The sequence below is a fragment of the Scyliorhinus torazame genome, chromosome 2, assembly GCF_047496885.1.
Source record: "Scyliorhinus torazame isolate Kashiwa2021f chromosome 2, sScyTor2.1, whole genome shotgun sequence".
NCBI classification, from domain to species: domain Eukaryota; kingdom Metazoa; phylum Chordata; class Chondrichthyes; order Carcharhiniformes; family Scyliorhinidae; genus Scyliorhinus; species Scyliorhinus torazame.
In genome coordinates, this window is record NC_092708.1 from 27,998,162 (window position 1) to 28,018,102 (window position 19,941).

Genomic DNA, 19,941 nt, shown 5'->3' on the forward strand with positions numbered 1-19,941 from the left:
CCTCCACCAACCCCCTCCACCAACCCCCTCCACCAACCCCCGCCACCAAACCCCGCCACCAACCCCCGCCCCCAATCCCCTCCACCAACCCCCGCCCCCAACCCCCGCCACTAACCCCCTCCACCAACCCCCTCCACCAACCCCCTCCACCAACCCCCTCCACCAACCCCCGCCACCAACACCCGCCACCAACCCGCTCCACCAACCCCCTCCACCAACCCCCTCCACCAACCCCCTCCACCAACCCCCTCCACCAACCCCCTCCACCAACCCCCTCCACCAACCCCCTCCACCAACCCCCGCCCCCAACCCACTCCACCAACCCCCTCCACCAACCCCCTCCACCAACCCCCTCCACCAACCCCCGCCACCAACCCCCTCCACTAACCCCCTCCACCAACCCCCTCCACCAACCCCCTCCACCAACCCCCTCCACCAACCCCCGCCACCAAACCCCGCCACCAACCCCCGCCCCCAATCCCCTCCACCAACCCCCGCCCCCAACCCCCGCCACTAACCCCCTCCACCAACCCCCGCCCCAACCCCCGCCCCCAACCCCCGCCACTAACCCCCTCCACCAACCCTCTCCACCAACCCCCTCCACCAACCCCCTCCACCAACCCCCTCCACCAACCCCCTCCACCAACCCCCTCCACCAACCCCCTCCACCAACCCCCTCCACCAACCCCCGCCCCCAACCCCCTCCACCAACCCCCTCCACCAACCCCCTCCACCAACCCCCGCCACCAACCCCCTCCACCAACCCCCTCCACCAACCCCCGTCCCCAACCCTCGCCACCAACCCCCTCCACCAACCCCCGCCCCCAACCCCCTCCACCAACCCCCTCCACCAACCCCCTCCACCAACCCCCTCCACCAACCCCCTCCACCAACCCCCGCCCCCAACCCCCTCCACCAACCCCCTCCACCAACCCCCTCCACCAACCCCCGCCACCAACCCCCTCCACCAACCCCCTCCACCAACCCCCTCCACCAACCCCCGTCCCCAACCCTCGCCACCAACCCCCTCCACCAACCCCCGCCCCCAACCCCCTCCACCAACCCCCGCCATCAACCCCCTCCACCAACCCTCGCCACCAACCCCCTCCACCAACCCCCGCCCCTAACCCCCGCCCCCAACCCCCGCCCCCAACCCCCGCCCCCAACCCCCTCCACCAACCCCCTGCACCGGCCCTTGGAAAGAGCACCCTACTTAAGTACCAAGCCTCCACCCTATCCCCTTTATCCCTGTAACCCAGCCCAATAGCATAGGCTTCAATAACCATTCTGGCTGGGATGGATTCAGGAACTCTTTCCTTGCCCTAACCAAGGTGGAGATTGAGGTGCTGTGTGTCAGACCTGTTTTAGACAGAGAACTGGAGAATAAATGCCTTTAACATGGTACAAGCCTTGCTTTACACAAGTATTTTTTTCTATCCCTCACACAATCTCACATATGACATATGTACCAACTTTCATATATAAACACATTCTCACATACACATGCTCGCTCTCTGTCACTCTCTCCCTCATCGGGTGGAAGTTCCCGCTCTTGGAGCTGCCGGCCAGCCAGAGGGCTGTCAGTTCTCTTGTCCCAGCAGTGCCACTGGGAGCCGTGGCCGCGGCTGGGACTGCAGGCAGTCTCACCGAGGAGACACTGATGGGGCCCAGACTTGACCAAGGCTCTCACCGGGTCCAACCTGGCAGGTCTCAGTGAGGGCGGTCGAGGTCCGGGATTATCGGGATGCCCGGGGGTGGGGGGGGTGCTGGGGGGGGCTAAGTTGTGACGTGCTCTGGGTCTGGTATAATGAGATTAGTACTGTTTCTGTCGAGGTACAGACCTTGTAGGTGATTTATGTCGATGTGAAAGAGCAGAAGGCTGGTCAAGTTCAGCAAACCTACCTTTAGGTGACAAGAAAGTCTGCAATTGCTATTTAAGAGTTAAATCCCCTGACAACCTGTACGTTCTCTTTACTCTGTGCCTGGATGTGTCCTCTCTTATTTATTATACAGGGATTATTTATTGTTGCTCTAAACCAGAGCAAAGAAGGACCAATATCTTTTAACAACACTGCTGTGGTTTAGATGAGATGTCACTTTAAGTGCATTCAGGTTAAGAGGACATTAACCACACGCTCTGCTGGGTCTTGTGTTCCTGAAATTCATTAGCTGACCACCCAGGGATTATTCTACATAGCTGTAGGCTTCTCAATTTGATCGTGAACACAGGGAACTGCCCCCCCCCCCCCCCCAGTCCTTCCCCTTCAATACCCCCCACCATCCGCCACATGAAAATGAACATCGCTTATTGTCACAAGTAGGCTTCAAATGAAGTTACTGTGAAAAGCCCCTAGTCGCCACATTCTGGCGCCTGTTTGGGGAGGCTGGTACGGGAATTGAACCCGCACTGCTGGCCTGCCTTGGTTTGCTTTCAAAGCCAGCTATTTAGCCCAGTGTTAAACATGCCCCTCCCTGGCTGATTCCACAAGCCTCACCTCACCCCATCCCTTCCTCTTCCCCAATCCTTAGCACACTCAATCTCAACACGTCCCCTCTCCAAAACTGTTCCCCACGTACCATTTGCCCCTTCCTCATCCTCCCTCCCTCACCCTCTGTGCCTACCTGACCCTCACATTCCCTTGCCATCATACCCACCAACTTCCCCTCTTCTGTACCCTCCTCCCTTCTCCCCGTCTGAACACCCCTGCAGCTCTGCCCTCTCCAATTCCCCTCTCCCCAACCTCCTTTCCCTCTTCCCTTACCCACCTCCCTTTCCCCTCCTTCCCTCTGCTCTTACCCTCCTCCATCCCTCTCCACTCTTCCTCCTCCCTTAACCTTTCCCCTCCTCCTCCATCCTTCTCCCCTTCCCATTCTCCTCCCAGTAAGGGACTGGTTTAGCACGGTGGGCTAAACAGCTGGCTTGTAATGCAGAACAAGCCCAGCAGCCCGGGGGTTCAATTCCCATACCGGCCTGCCTGAACAGGTGCCGGAATGTGGCGACTAGGGGCTTTTCACAGTAACTTCATTGAAGCCTACTTGTGACAATAAGCGATTATTATTATTATTATTATTATTGCCAAACAAACCCCCTTCCCGTCCTCCTGCCCCTGTCCCCTCTAGCATCCTTGTCCCCTCCCCATCTCCCTCCCATCCTCATCCTGCTGCCCCCCACATCCCCCTCCCCCTCACTCCCTCCCCCTCCCCTTCCCATCCACCTCCTCTCCCCGTCCTCCTCCCCCTCTCCCATCCAACCTCCGCTCCCCTTTTCCTCCTCCCATCCCTCCCCCCCTCTCCCACCTTCCTCCCCTCTCCCATCCTCCTCCCCTCCCCCCTCCACCTTCCCCCTCCCCCTCCCCATCCTTCTCCCTCCTCCACATTTCTCTCCCCCTCTCTCCTCCACCATCCTCCTCTCCTCCCCCCATCCTCTCCTCTGCCTCACCCTCCTTCCCATCCCCCTCCTCCCCCTCTCCCCTCCCCCTTTCCCCATCTCTTCTTTCGCAGTGCAGGGCTTGGTGTCCAGTGGAGACAGGCTGCAATGTCGACAGTGTAGAAGGTGATTGTGCTCTTCACGTATTGATTTCGAATGTGGTTGTCAGGGGAAACGAGAGACAAACACTTTACTGCCTTCTTGTTCACATTTCAATACCCCTGGCTGCCCATTCAATTCATGACCTGGCCCGACCTCCCCTGGTGGCCGAGTATGATTCCTGCCGCTAATTCAGCACCTTTGACGAGTCTAACCTCTGCTCCCCAGCTCAATGGCTTCATTTAGTCTGGCTTTTCGTATCGCCCTCTTTCAATCCCTTTTGTCCACCGTGCCTTCCGACAATACAAAAAAAAACAGTCTGGCGGACAAGTGATTAGAGAGAAGCACCACATTCATCGCAATCGTGTCTCTTGTTACCAGCCCCACCGCCTCTTTCCTGGGATCGGAACGCAAAAGAAAATTCCCTGGAAAATGCGGGAACCCGAAATTAACAATGGAAATGCAGAACAGCCCTGCCAGCATTCGAACCTAAAGAAAGTTGATCCCCATATTTTTGCAACGAGGCCCTTTAGTTGAAATTAATTAACGTTAAAATGCAACAATGAAAGTGGGACAGAATTGTAAAAGGCAGATTTGGGACTGAGAGAAACGTACATTTGGCCAATCTTGTCCTTTCTAGCTCTTTGAAGGCACAGTTGTGTTTAAACCCCCGCTCCCTCCCCCATCCTCCTCCCCCTCTCCCCGCCCCATTTCCTCCCCCCCCCCTCCCCCAAAAGGAACCGATGGTCGCATGCACGGTACTAAAGCATTTGGTCAGCTGCCACATCAAAGGTTATTGCAGAAAATGAAAGCTCCTGGTGTAGGGGTAACATATTGATATGGACTGAAGAGTGGCGAATAGGAAGCAGAGGGTTGGCGTAAATGAGTCTTTCTGGTTGTCAGGGTGTGTAGTGTTAATCTCCAATGGGATCAGTTCTGGGACCTTTCTACAATTTATATAAATGACTTGGCTGATGGGACTGGGGGTACCATTGCTAAATTTGCTGATGACACAAATGTTTGAGCTGACAAGCCTTCGAACCTCAATGTAAGACCCGCTGAACAAACTCTTACGACATCAACCTTCCCTGTTCCAAGGAGAACAAGTCCGAACTATTCCAACCTCTCCTCGGGAATGAAGTCCCTCATCCCTGGCAACCCTCCTCTTTATTATTTCTGAAGCATTACCCACTTTCCTGAAGCGCGAGAAGTTTGAAATTCCTTCTCCGCAGAGGCCGACACATCGACTGGACTCAAGCTTCGAGAAGAGGAGATGAAAACCTCAGAATCGGGCAAGATCAAAATCAGGGGATTATACTGAACCTTTCCAAACCTTTGGTTAGACCTCAGCTGAACTATTGTGTCCAATCCCCGGAACCATACATTCGAAAAGATGTCTTGCCCTTTCGTAGAACATAAAATTTAAGAGTGGGAGGCAGCCACAGAGCTCCCCAACCTGCTCCACCAACAAGAAGATCATTCTGAACTTTTACACCTATTGATCCTTGATCATTCGACTCATTGAAGGGCTTATCTTATAAGGAAAGGTTGAGCAGGCTGGGCCTGAAATTGGAATTTAGAAGAATGAAAGGGGATCTTATTGAAAGCATATAATAATAATAATCACTTATTATCACAAGTAGACTTCAAGAAAGTTACTGTGAAAAGCCCCTAGTCGCCACATTCCGGCGCCTGTTCGCGGAGGCCGGTATGGATTGGATTGGATTTGTTTATTTTCACGTGTACCGAGGTACAGTGAAAAGTATTTTTCTGCGAGCAGCTCAACAGATCATTAAGTACATGGAAAGAAAAGGCAATAAAAGAAAATACATAATAGGGCAACACAACCTATACAATGTAACTACATAAGCACCGGCATCGGATGAAGCATACAGGGTGTAGTGTTAATGATGTCAGTCTATAAGAGGGTCGTTTAGGAGTCTGGTGACAGTGGGGAAGAAACTGTTTTTGAGTCTGTTCGTGCGTGTTCTCAAACTTCTGTAACTCCTGCCCGATGGAAGAAGTTGGAAGAGTGAGTAAGCCGGGTGGGAGGGATCTTTGATTATACTGCTCACTTTCCCCAGGCAGCGGGAGGTGTAGATGGAGTCAATGGATGGGAGGCAGGTTCGTGTGATGGACTGGGCGGTGTTCACGACTCTCTGAAGTTTCTTGCGGTCCTGGGCCGAGCAGTTGCCATACCAGGCTGTGATGCAGCCCGATAGGATGCTTTCTATGGTGCATCTGTAAAAGTTGGTAAGGGTTAATGTGGACATGCTGAATTTCCTTAGTTTCCGGAGAAACTAAGTATGGGAATTGAACCCGCGCTGCTGGTCTTGTTTTGCATTACAAGCTATTCAGCCCACTGTGCTAAGGGGATTTGACAGGGTGGGTGCTGAGAAGATGCTTCCCCTGATTGGGGGAGTCTAGAAATAGGAGACAATGTTTAAAAATTAGTTTCCCAATTAAGACAGAGATGAGGAGGATTTTTTTCTCATTTTGTCAGTCTGTGCAAGTCCCTTCCCCAGAGAGTTGTGGAGGCTGGGTCATTGAATTTTTCAAGGCTGAGTTAGACAGATTTTTGCTCGACACGATGAGGGGAGACTGGCGCACATGTGCACTCCTGCACACATTCTCTCTCACACACATTCTCTGCACTCACACATGCTCTCTCCCTCACTCTCCCGCACTCTCTCACTCTCTCATCTCCTCTCTCACGCTCCCTTACTCACCCCATCACTCTCTCTCTCACACTCCCTCACTCCTCTCCTCTCTCACGCTCCCTTACTCATCCCATCACTCTCTCTCTCACACTCCCTCACTCACTCCTCTCCTCTCTCACGCTCCCTTACTCATCCCATCACTCCCTCTCTCTCACTCCCTCACTCTCTCCTCTCCTCTCTCACGCTCCCTTACTCACCCCATCACTCTCTCTCTCACTCTCTCACACTTCCTCACTCTCTCCTCTCTCACGCTCCCTTACTCATCCCATCACTCCCTCTCTCTCACTCCCTCACTCTCTCCTCTCCTCTCTCACGCTCCCTTACTCACCCCATCACTCTCTCTCACACTCCCTCACTCTCTCCTCTCCTCTCTCACGCTCCCTTACTCACCCCATCACTCTCTCTCTCACACTCCCTCACTCTCTCCTCTCCTCTCTCACGCTCCCTTACTCATCCCATCACTCTCTCTCTCACTCCTCAGGCTCTCACACTCCCTCATTCTCTCGCAGTCCCGCTCTCCCACCTCTTCACTCTCACTCACGCCTCCACCCTCTCACTCGCACGGGGGGAAGCCAGGGCCACGGACACTGTTGACGGAGGGCGGGCTGGGTGGGGAAGGGTAGGGGAAACGGCGTCGAAGCCATAATCAGATCAGCCACCATCTTGTCAAGTGACAGAGCAAGTGCGAGGGGCTGAATGGCCTACTCCTGCTCCTAATTCTTGTGAATTCCTCAGTGCCCAAAACTCTGAGCGACCTCAGTCTTGAATATACTGAACGAGTGAGCATCTGCAGCTCTCCAAAGATTCCTATCCTCGCAGAGGAGACTCCTCAAGGAGAGTACCAGAGACGAGGGACTTCAATTGTGAGGAGAGACTGGAGGAACTGGGATTGTTCACAAAGGAAGAATTTGCTGGACTATGGGGCAAGGACAGGAGGAGAGGCGGGATTATTCGGATAGCTCTTTCGAAGAGCCCGCACAGGCACCATGGTACAAATGGCCTCCTGCTCTGCTATACGATTCATTACCTGGTGATCTAAAGTAACAGTTGAATGAACAGTGCCATCAGATGTTTGCTACTTTTGACAGAGTTGGGGGGAGTGGGGAGGGGCAGCGGGGAGATAGGTTCAAGGGTAAGGGTGGGGCCGCTCGCTCCTGATTGCTGTCCAGTAATCCCAGTCGGACGATGGATGGTGTTAAGCTATGTTCCGATGCCCCATAAGGTTGATAGCTCTGTGAGGCACCCGTGGTGGGGGACATGTCCATTTCGAAGGGGTCACGTTGGAGCCGATTTGCCATTTTCAGGATAGAAAGCCTGCCCCAAAACAAAATGGGCGGGATTCTCCGTCAGCGGGATCCTCTGTTTCGCCGGCAGCGCACTCACGCCCGCAGATTTGCCGACAGCGTGGGGTGGCCACAATGCAAAACCCCATTGGCCGGCTGCCAGGACGGAGGATCCTGCGCACACCGCACAGAAAACGGGTCTGGCGGGACGGAGAATTCTGTCCAATAATTTTTAGAGGTTGTTTTTAGCATTAAGTCAGTGAATGGTTCAGCCATTGGTTGGTGATGGAGGGAACGTCCTTTCACTGAAGTGACTCGTGAACAGTAAATCAAACCTGCAAATGAAGAACGTTTTCCTCCGTTGACTTGTTGATTAACAAGGGTTTGAAAGGATTACTTCACTCCTTGCTGTACACACAGCAAGCGAACAAAACGTCTTGCTCACTAAATCTCCTCAAGAGTATAGGTGAAGGTTTTTTTCATTAGAATTTAAATGCTAACTCTTACCCCCTTTCCATTTTCACTCACTCCCTCCCCTCCCTCAATTCAAATCCACCTTCCCTCTCCCCACCCCAATCACCCACCCCCTTTCTCCTGCTCTTTCCCTATCCCTCACCCTCTTTTCTTCTCTCCACTTCCTCGCCTCCCCACTTCCCAACCCCCTCTTCATCCCCACCCTCCTTTTTCCACCTAATCTCCTCTTTCTCCCACTTTCCCCTTCGCTCCCTCCCCTCCTACCTCTCTTGTACCCACTTCCCCATCCCTTTCCCCTTCTCCCCTCAACCTTTCCTCCTCTGCCCCACACTTCTCCAATCCAACCCACTCCCTCTCCAATTTCCCTTAAATCCCCTCCATTGCTTCTTCTCTGCCCACTTCCCTGTTCCTCTCTCCCCTTCCCCCCTCTCCTCCCTCCATCCCCCCTTCACTCTCTCCTTCTTCCAACTTACCCTCTCCTCTCATCCCACCCCTTCCCCCCTCTCCCCCCTCTTCTCCCTCCATCCCCCTTCCCACTCTCCTCCCCCATCTTCCCCTTTGCTCCCTCCTTCTTCCAACTTACCCTCCCCTCTCTCATCCCACCCCTTTCCCCCTCTCCCCCCTCCATCCCCCTTCCCACTCTCCTCCCCATCTTCCCCTTCGCTCTCTCCTTCCCACTTACCCTGCCCTCTCTCATCCTTCCCCTTCCCACTCTCTTCCCTCTGCCTGCACCCCACCCTCTCCTCCCTGCCCTCTGATACCTCTACCCCCCTCTTCCCTCCACCTACCCCGCACCCTCTCCCTCCATGTACGCTTCTCCTCTCCCATCTCCCCATCCCTCCTCCCTCCATTTCACCCTCCCCTCCCCTCCCTCCATCTCCTCCTCCCTGCACCTTGCCACCTTGCCTCTCCATTCCAATACTCAATCGTTACAACATGGCTCTCGGGCAGCTGAAGCATGTCATGTGACTTGTATATTCCTGTTCCCTAGGCAATAGAATGGGGACCAGAGGAAGACACCAGGAAGGCCTGTCAGAGTAAAGGGAAGACCGAGGTAACTTTTTAAGCCATCGTCACAACACGGTTAATGTGTAGTTTCATCGTTCCAGCATCACTATGCTGTTACTGTTGATGCTTTTTGCTTTCCTTGCAGAGTTTACAAAATAATTGTTTGGTTTAAGTAATTTGAACCTTTACATTGGATTTCCCTTGAACCGAATTTGGGCGGTAGAGAAATTATTTTATATTGCTGAAAAGAGAAACCTGCCAAAGCTTTTTAGCTAGCACTCATCAGGACAAACACAAGCATTGCGTAGGTCAAGGAGTCACAGCCTGAGTGAGAGAGAGATACAGACCGAGTGAGAATTTGGTAATTTGGTGCAGTGAGGTAACCAGGAAAGGTAAGTGGTTAATCTAATTTTGCTGTTTTTCAGTTAAAAGTGCAGTGTAGATTAGTGTCTGATTGGCTGAAGCTGCCCCCACCCTAATTGCTGAGAGGCAGTTATCTGGCAGTCACCTGAGGCCTGTTAAGGGGCACAAAGGTACACATTGTATTCTTCTCTTTGAAGTTTTAGTGTGAGTCATCCTAAAGTCTGTATAAAAGACAGACAGAAAGCGCACATTAGTAAGCATTGCGCAGGTCAAGGAGACACAGCCTGAGTGAGAGAGAGATACAGACCGAGTGAGAATTTGGTAATTTGGTGCAGTGAGGTAATTCGGTGAAGAGTGGGAGAAGGTGCTTTCTCCCTACTGTTTTGTTCTCTCTCTTTCTTCGGGCCTAATTTCGGGAGCCGTTCAGAGGAGGAGGAGCAGTCTCTGTGAGTATAAAAACCTAACGGTAACTTCCTGTTTTCCAGTTTTTTTTTCCAAAAGTGACGTCAGAGGAAAGCTGTGATCTGATTGGTTGATAGCAAATCTGCCCCAAATTTAAAAAAAAACACAGCTAAACTCATAAACTTAAATTAAACTAATTAATTAATTAGTGATGGCTGGTCAGGTGATGTGCTTGAGCTGCTTGATGTGGGAGCTGGCAGATCCCATTGCGAGCTGCAGCGACCACATCTGCAGTAAGTGTTGGCTGCTCGAAGAGCTCCGGCTCAGAATTGATGAGCTGGAGTCTGAGCTTCAAACACTGAGGCACATCCGGGAGGGGGAGACTTACCTGGACACTGTGTTTCAGGAGGCAGTCACACCTGTCAGAGTAAGTAGTTTAAATCCTGCCAGTGGCCAGGGACAACAGGGTGTGACTGCAAGTCAGGCAGGTAAAGGGAACCAGCAGTCAGGAACTCAGGAGCCTCAGCCCTTGACTCTGTCCAACAGGTATGAGGCACTTGCTCCCTGTGTGGATGGCGAACAGGGCTGCAGGAAGGATGAGTCAGCTGACCAAGGCACCATGGTTCAGCAGGCCATTCAAGGGGAGGGAGTAAATAGGCAAGTTGTAGTTGTAGGGGATTCTATTATCAGGGGGATAGATAGTATCCTTTGTGAGCAGGATAAAGAGTCCCGCATGGTATGTTGCCTGCCCGGTGCTAGGGACCGGGGGCACAAAATGCACCACAAAATAGAAAGTGCATGTCAGAAAGGCAAGGTCACAGTGATCATGGGGGACTTCAATATGCAGGTGGACTGGGTAAATAATGCTGCCAGTGGACCCAAGGAAAGGGAATTCATTGAATGTTTACAGGAGGGCTTTTTGGAACAGCTTGTGATGGAGCCCACGAGGGAACAGGCCATTCTGGACTTAGTGTTATGTAATGAGCCAGACTTGATTAAAGATCTTAAAGTAAGGGAGCACTTAGGAGGCAGTGATCATAATATGGTAGAATTCAATCTCCAATTTGAAAGAAAGAAGGTAGAATCAGATGTAAAGGTGTTACAGTTAAATAAAGGTAACTACAGGGGCATGAGGGAGGAACTGACGAAAATTGACTGGGAGCAGAGCCTAGTGGGAAAGACAGTAGAACAGCAATGGCAGGAGTTTCTGGGAGTAATTGAGGACACAGTACAGAGGTTCATCCTAAATAAAAGAAAGGTTATCAGAGGGGGGATTAGGCAGCCATGGCTGACAAAGGAAGTTAAGGAATGCATCAAAGCAAAAGAGAAAGCCTATAATGTGGCAAAGAGTAGTGGGAAGTCAGAAGATTGGGAAGGCTACAAAAACAAACAGAGGATAACAAAGAGAGAAATAAGGAAAGAGAGGATCAAATATGAAGGTAGGCTAGCCAGTAACATTAGGAATGATAGTAAAAGTTTATTTAAATACATTAAAAACAAACGGGAGACAAAAGTTGACATTGGGCCGCTCCAAAATGACGCTGGTAATTTTGTGATGGGAGACAAGGAAATAGCTGAGGAACTAAATAAGTACTTTGCGTCAGTCTTCACAGTAGAAGACATGAGTAATATCCCAACAATTCCGGAGAGTCAGGGGGCAGAGTTGAATATGGTAGCCATCATCAAGGAGAAAGTGCTAGAGAAACTAAGAGGTCTAAAAATTGATAAATCTCCAGGCCCAGATGGACTACATCCTAGAGTTCTAAAGGAGATAGCTGAAGAAATAGTGGAGGCGTTAGTTATGATCTTTCAAAAGTCACTGGAGTCAGGGAAAATCTCAGAGGATTGGAAAATCGCTGTTGTAACCCCCCTGTTCAAGAAGGGAACAAGGAAAAAGATGGAAAATTATAGGCGAATTAGCCTAACCTCGGTTGTTGGCAAGATTCTAGAATCCATTGTTAAGGATGAGATTTCTAAATTCTTGGAAGTGCAGGGTCAGATTAGGACAAGTCAGCATGGATTTAGTAAGGGGGAGGTCATGCCTGACAAACCTGTTAGAGTTCTTTGAAGAGATAACAAATAGGTTAGACCAAGGAGAGCCAATGGATGTTATCTATCTTGACTTCCAAAAGGCCTTTGATAAGGTGCCTCACGGGAGACTGCTGAGTAAAATAAGGGCCCATGGTATTCGAGGCAAGGTACTAACATGGATTGATGATTGGCTGTCAGGCAGAAGGCAGAGAGTTGGGATAAAAGGTTCTTTTTCGGAATGGCAACCGGTGACAAGTGGTGTCCCGCAGGGTTCAGTGTTGGGGCCACAGCTGTTCTCTTTATATATTAACAATCTAGATGACGGGACTGGGGGCATTCTGGCTAAGTTTGCCGATGATACGAAGATAGGTGGAGGGGCAGGTAGTATGGAGGAGGTGGGGAGGCTGCAGAAAGATTTAGACAGTTTAGGAGAGTGGTCCAAGAAATGGCTGATAAAATTCAACGTGGGCAAGTGCGAGGTCTTGCACTTTGGAAAAAAGAATAGAGGCATGGACTATTTTCTAAAAGGTGACAAAATTCATAATGCTGAAGTGCAAAGGGACTTGGGAGTCCTAGTCCAGGATTCTCTAAAGGTAAACTTGCAGGTTGAGTCCGTAATTAAGAAAGCAAATGCAATGTTGTCATTCATCTCAAGAGGCTTGGAATATAAAAGCAGGGATGTACTTCTGAAGCTTTATAAAGCATTAGTTAGGCCCCATTTAGAATACTGTGAGCAATTTTGGGCCCCACACCTCAGGAAAGACATACTGGTACTGGAGCGGGTCCAGCGGAGATTCACACGGATGATCCCAGGAATGGTAGGCCTAACATACGATAAACGTCTGAGGATCCTGGGATTACATTCATTGGGGTTTAGGAGGTTGAGAGGAGATCTAATAGAAACTTACAAGATAATGAATGGCTTAGATAGGGTGGATGTAGGGAAGTTGTTTCCATTAGCAGGGGAGACTAGGACCTGGGGGCACAGCCTTAGAATAAAAGGGAGTCACTTTAGAACAGAGATGAGGAGAAATTTTGTCAGCCAGAGAGTGGTGGGTCTGTGGAATTCGTTGCCACAGAGGGAGGTGGAGGCCAGGACGGTGAGTGTCTTTAAGACAGAAGTTGATAAATTCTTGATTTCTCGAGGAATTAAGGGCTATGGAGAGAGAGCGGGTAAATGGTGGAGTGGACTTGATGGGCCGAATGGCCTTACTTCCGCTCCTAGATCTTATGGTCTTATGGTCTTAATGCCAAATTTCAAACAAGCACACTTCAGGAGAAAATGGTGCTGATTGGTTGGTAAATTGACTCTGATTGGCTTCCCCATGGCAACACCTCAGCACATCAGTCAACTTGCCAACCAATCAGCACTCGTTTCTCCTGTAGTCTTAATTCGTGTGATTGTTTGAAATTTGGTATTCTTGTATTTGTCCTGAGGTGATGTACAGGCCTTCTAACAGTGCCCACACAGTAGGGCAGAGTATAAAGAAAGAAATAATGGGAGATTATCAGAAAGGTACAGCGATAATCATGGGGGATTTTAATCTGCATATCGACTGAAAAAATCAAATGGACAAAGACAACCTAGATGAAGAGTTCATTGAATGTTTTAGGGCTAGTTTCTTAATTCTACAGCCAATCAGAGAGCAGGCAATGCTAGACCTGCTTTTGTGCAATGCGACAAGATTGATTAATGATCTTATAATGACAGCGTCATAATAGAATTTTACATTCAGTTTGAGGGAGAGAAGGATGGATCCAAGACAAGCATTTTGAATTTAAACAAGGTCAATTATGAGGGCATGAAAACATACGGAGCTGACAAATGAGGTTAAGGGATAGGTCAATAGAGGTGCAGTGGCAGACATTTGAAATGATATGCACAGAATAGGTACATTACAGTGAGAAAGGAAAATGGCAAGGGGTGAAATAGCTGAAAATCAGGAAATTTAAGGGAGTGAAGGACTCAGAAGAAATTGCAATCACCAGGGAAGTGGTACTTTGCAAATAGCTGGAGCTGTGAGCTGACAAGTCCAGGGTCCTGATGGACATCATCCTAGGGTCTTAAAGAAGTGTCTACTGATATCGTTGATGCATTGGTTTTAATATTCCAAATTTCCCTAGATTCAGGGAAGGTTCCATTAAATTGGAAAATAGCAAATCTAACTTCCTTATTCAAAAAGGGAGGGAGACAGAAAGCAGGAAAATGTTAGAAACTCTTATTAAAGACATTATAGCAGGGCACTTGGATGATTTCAAGGTAATCAGGCAAAGTCAACATGGTTTTGTGAAAGGGAAATCACGTTAACCAATTTATCGGGGTTCTTTGTAGGAGTAACATATGCCGTTGATAAAGGGGAAGCAGTGGATGTACTATATTTAGATTCCCAGAAGGCATTTGATATGGTGCCACATATAAGGTTTTGCAGAAACTAAAAACTTGTGGTGGAGAGGGCTAACATATGGGCATGGATAGATTGATGAGCGGACAGGAAACAGAGAGTAGGCATAAATGGGTCATTTGCTAGTTGGCAATATGTAATGACTATTATCCCACAGGGATCAGGGCTGCGCCCTCAAATTTACAAATATATAAATGACTTGGGCGAAGATAAGTAGAAAAGTAAATTGTGACGATGACACAAGGAGGCTACAAAGGGACATATATAGGTTAAACGAGTTGGTAAAAACCTGGGAAGCAGCGTATAATGTGGGGAAATTGTGAAATTGCCAATTTTGACAGGAAAAATAAAGAAGTTTATTTCCCAAATGGTGAGAGATTGCAGAGCTCTGAGATGCAGAGGGATCTGGGTGTCCTAGTGCCTGAATCGCAGAAGGTTAGTATGCAGATGCAGCAAGTAATTAGGAAAGCTTATTGAATTTTATAACTTATTCTGACGGGAATTGAATGCAGAAGTACAGACGTTATGCTTCAGTTGTACATGGCATTGGGAAGACCACATCTGAGGTACTGTGTACAGTATTGGTCTCCTAATTTAAGGAAGGACGTAAATGTGTTGGAAGCAGCTTAAAGGTTTACTGAGCTAATACAATGAATGGATGGATTATCTTAGGAAATGTTGGACAGGCTAAGCTTGTATCTTCTGGAGTTTCGAAGAGGAAGAGGCAACTTGATTGAAACATATAAGATCCTGAGGGGTCTTGACAGGGTGGATGTGGAGAGGATGTTTCCTCTTGTGGGGGAACCTAGAACAAAGGGTCGCTATTTACAACAGAGATGAGGAGAAATTGTTTCTCTCAGAGGGTTGTGAGTCTTTGGAGCTCTCTTCCTCAAAAGGCGGTGGAAGCAGAATCTTTGGATATTTTTAAGGTAGAGCCAAACATATTCTGATTAAGCAAGGTGTTGGGGGGGGGGGGCGCGAATGGGGGCAGGCTAGAATGTGGGGTTGAGGTTACAATCCGATCAACCATGATCTTATTGAATGGTGGAGCAGGCTCGAGGGGCCGAGTGGCCTACACTTGCCCCTAATTTGTATGTTCACATGTTCACCTGTAGTATAAATTGTTGTGATTGTTTGAAATTTGGTACTGTGGTGTTTGACCTGATGAGTGCGAGATAAAAAGCTTCAACAACATGTCCTCCTTTTCAGCGATAGTCAAGACATTCTTTCCCCATATTTTCTGTTGTGTATTCAAGAAACATCGCCAGATTTGAGTGCAATGATCATTGATTTGAAGCAAGGATATGCTTGGAGTGTTATTAGCCCAGACGTCTGTGCTCAAGCCTTCAGAACCTTGTGATTCAGGAGGTTATGGGTTGACACGAGGGTGGGGGTTACCAATAAGATCAGGGAGGGTATGGCTAAGACTATTTATGAAAGGAGTTACATGCCACAGGAAAGGGGTGGTATTTAGGAAGAGGAGATAAATAGGCTGAAAAGCCTGCCTCATATACATCCAACTTGTTACTACTACTGTGGACCATCCTTATCAAACTTGGTGGATGTAAGTGATAAAAAATATTCCAATCCCCAAAATTCTTTGAATTTGTCTATATATGTGTTTCTGGAACAGACCTCTTCATTCACCTGAGGAAGGAGCAGCGCTCCGAAAGCTAGTGACATCGAAACAAACCTGTTGGACTTTAACCTGGTGTTGTAAGACTTCGTACTGTGCTCACCCCAGTCCAACGCCGGCATCTCCACATCATGGCTACTTTAAATACAGTTCTGGTATCTTTTCTCTCCTGTTCAGGTCGAGTGTCAGAATTATATTCGCGTTCTGCTCATTAACGGAAAGAAAATCTTTGCTTGTGGAACCAACGCCTTTTCTCCAACCTGCACCAACCGACAGGTAAAAATAAACCTGCTGACTTGCTTCTTTGTCAAAGTTCGAAACAAAATGCTCCTTCGACACAGGAGGATCTCCTCAGCTGAGGGAAGCCACGTACCATCCAATCGCAGAATGGTACGCACAGAAGGAGACCGTTCAGCCCATCGAGTCTGCACCAGCTCTTTCGAAGAGCAATCCACCTGGTCCCTTTCCGGCGCTCCTTCCCAGCATTCCAACATTCAGTTCAGACACTTTGTTAGCTGCCCGCTTCCCTCTTCCCTGGACTAACGTGACTCCTGATCGGGGCACCAGCCATCTGCTGTCGCCTGACCGAGCAGCCATTTTTAATGTCTCCGGCCCCCCCACTGAGTGTCAACAAGCCATTTTCGACAAACAAGTCCCATTCTCATACCCAATCCCCGCTGTGAAAGTACTGCATAAGAATCAAGTACCAAGTCTGAACCCGATCAGGAGTCACGTTAGTCCAGGGAAGAGAGATGAGGGCAGCTAACAAAGTGTCTGGATAAGAATGGTGGCCTAATAGTAGTGTCACAGGCTTAGTAATCCAGCTTCTTCTCTGGGGACACGGGTTCAAATCCCAGCACGGCAGCTGATGGAATTTAAATTCTATTGGTAAATCTGGATTTGAAAATTTGTAATGGTGACCATGTAACTAAGCACTGGTTGTTGTAAACACCCACCTGTGTCACTAATGCCCTTCCAGGGAAAGAAATCTGCCAAATTCACTTGGCCTCGCCTACTGCAATGTGGTTGACTCTTAACACCCCTCTGCAATGGCCTCGCAAGCCACTCGGATCAAAAGTAACAAATGCTGGCCTTACCAGTGACCCCCATGTCCCATGAAGGAATTTAGGAATACCCTCCCACGGATACTGACTCCAGTGGCAGCCTACCCACTGCCACCTCGTCCAAAATAGAGGTACTGAACACAACAGTAAGTTGTGCTGAATCCCTGTAAGGCTCAGTTAGGCCACAACTTGAATATTGCATCTAGTTCTGATCACCATGCTCTAGGAACAATGATTTGATTTTGATTTGATTTATTGTCATGTGTAACTAGTTACATTGGAAAGTATTGTTCTGCATGCAGTTCAGACAGATCATTCTATACATGAAAAAAAACATAGGACATACATAAATACATAATGTAAATACATAGGCACAGGCATCGGGTGAAGCATACGGAGTGTAGTACTACTCAGTAAAGAAGGTGTGTGGGGGCGGCATGTGGCTCAGTGGTTAGCACTGGGACTGCGGCGCTGAGGACCCGGGTTCAAATCCCGGCCCTGGGTCACTGTCCGTGTGGAGTTTGCACATTCTCCCCATGTCTACGTGGGTTTCACCCCCACAACCCAAAGATGTGCAGGTTAGGTGGATTGGCCAGGCTAAATTGCCCCTTAATTGAAAACAAAAATAATTGGGTACTCTAAATTTATAGGAAAAAAAAAGTAGAGAAAGTGTGTGAAGAGATCAGTTCAGTCCATAAGAGGGTCATTCAGGAGTCTGGTAACAGTGGGGAAGAAGCTGTTTTTGAATCTGTTAGTGCATGTTCTCAGACTTTTGTATCTCTTGCCCAATGGAAGAAGTTGGAAGAGTGAATAACCCAGGTGGTAAGACCTTGGTTATGCTGCCCGCTTTCCCAAGGCAGCGGGAGGTGTAGACAGAGTCAATGGATGGGAAGTGGGGCCACGTGATGGACTGGGCAGTGTTCACGACCCTCTGTAGTTTCTTAATGGTCTTGGGCTGAGCAGTTGCCGTACCAGGCTGTGATGCAGCCAGATAGGATGATTCTATGGTGTATCTGTAAAAATTGGTAAGAGTCAATTTGAACATGTCGAATTTCCTTAGTTTCCTGAGGAAGTATAGGCGCTGTTGTGCTTTCTTGATCGTAGCGTCGACGTGGGTGGACCAGGACAGATTGTTGGTGATGTGCACACCTAGGAGTTTGAAGCTGTCGACCATCTCCACCTCGGCCCCGTTGATGCAGACAGGGGAGTGGACAGTACTTTGCTTCCTGAAGTCAATGACCAGCTCCTTAGTGTTGCAGATGTTGAGGGAGAGATTGTTGTCGTTACACCACTCCACTAGGTTCTCTATCTCCCTCCTGTATTCTGACTCATCGTTGTTCGAGATCCGACCCACTACAGTCGTATCATCAGCAAACTTGCAGATCGCTTATTGTCACAATTCGACTTCAAATGAAGTTACTGTGAAAAGCCCCTAGTCGCCACATTCCGGCGCCTGTTCGGGGAGGCTGTTACGGGAATTGAACCGTGCTGCTGGCCTGCCTTGGTCTGCTTTCAAAGCCAGCGATTTAGCCCTGTGCTAAACAGCCCCTCAGATGGAGTTGGAGCCAAATTTTGCCACACAGCCGTGTGTGTATAGGGAGTATAGCAGAGGGCTAAGTACGCAGTATTGTGGATTATCATGGAGGAGGGTTGAAGGTTGTGAAAGGGTTCAGGGGAGATTTACCAGAATTGTTCCAGGGATGTTTACTGTCAAATTCGACCTTAAGAAGCCTTGAAAAATCCCTCCAAAAGCAGGGGTCAACTTGTACACTGAATATAAAAGTGAACTGTGGGTTTGTCTGATCACCATTTTGATACATCATTGACACCTGACGCAAATAATGGGGAGTGTCTTAAACTCCTGCGCATCTTCGTAGCACAGTCTGTGTCGACTACTTGGATTCCTGGCAACTAATTACAAGGTATCAGTAAGATTTGAATGAGCTAAAGTTTTGAGAGGGTGGGTGATGGGAGAGGAGCCAGGAGATAAGCAGACTAAACACTGCTGAACCTCACTCAGGAGTCAGGCGTGAGTTTAATGCCCACACTCTATCTTGCCTGCTAAGTTCTGTGGATAGTCATGTTGTAAAACCTGTTCTATTTACCTTTCACGTGATTTCACTTCAGAGGCAGTAGAGGGAAGGAGAATCCATTGCGTAGGAATTCAGTGCTCGAAAGCAATCGTGCAGAGAACACTGGATTGAACCTCATCTAGTTCAACTTCTACTGTACTGTATCTTGAACAATATTGAACCCGTCTCTCCACATAAGGATAAATACAACACGGGTGGGCAGGCCTGGTCCATTAAGCCCATTTCATACCATATTGGCCCAAGAATCCTGAACAAATAATATTCCTTCCCAGCACTGTCTCCTTCTGTCTCATCTTCCATCCAACTCCTTTCCTCTCCCATAAAAAGGGAAGAGATAGGAGCAGTTGTAGGCTATTCGGCCCCTCCAGTCTGTTCCGCTGCTCCGTGAGATGGTGGCTGTTCTGCATCCTAACTTCACACGCCTACCTCAAGTGGGAGACCGCAGACTGAGTGTTTTGTAGACTGCTGCTGTACCTTACTGTCCTACCCATCAGGGCCATTGTTAATCATTGCACGATTATTGAAACTGCCGCTGTTTTAAGACTTGTATTAATGATGATAGCAAGGGTGACACCATGAGCACTTCATTCTTGATCGAGTTCTCCACTGGGACAGAGATCGCCAGTAGACCAGAGCTGGCCTCTCAATGTGGCTTCTCTATGCTTTCCATGAAATATCTGGGTCTTCCAGGTGGGGATGGTTCTCTTGATCGACACTCCTGCCGCTGGACTCAAATCAAATTCACCACTGGCACATTTTCACCTTGTATGCTGCACCTGCAGGATACATTGCAGAAACTTGCCGAGATTGCCTCAACAGAACCTTCCTCAACTTTGTGAGCTCGACCTCCAAGAAAGTCAAGAACAGAACATGGTGGGTAACACCATCAGCGCCAACCGCCCGTCCAAGTCACAACGACCTCCTTGATCCTTCAGGGTG

The 19,941-nt window shown here is 49.0% G+C and overlaps 1 protein-coding gene across 3 annotated transcripts in view; it reads left to right on the top strand.

Moving 5' to 3' along the window:
• The window catches only part of sema5ba (sema domain, seven thrombospondin repeats (type 1 and type 1-like), transmembrane domain (TM) and short cytoplasmic domain, (semaphorin) 5Ba), a 563,950-nt gene that overhangs the window by 245,512 nt on the left and 298,497 nt on the right, over positions 1–19,941 (top strand). For all 3 annotated transcript variants that reach the window (XM_072469924.1, XM_072469907.1, XM_072469915.1), the window contains 2 exons: positions 8,995–9,057; positions 16,023–16,121. In XM_072469924.1, the coding sequence (XP_072326025.1) occupies positions 8,995–9,057; positions 16,023–16,121 (162 nt within the window). The remainder of the gene's footprint in view (positions 1–8,994; positions 9,058–16,022; positions 16,122–19,941) is intronic.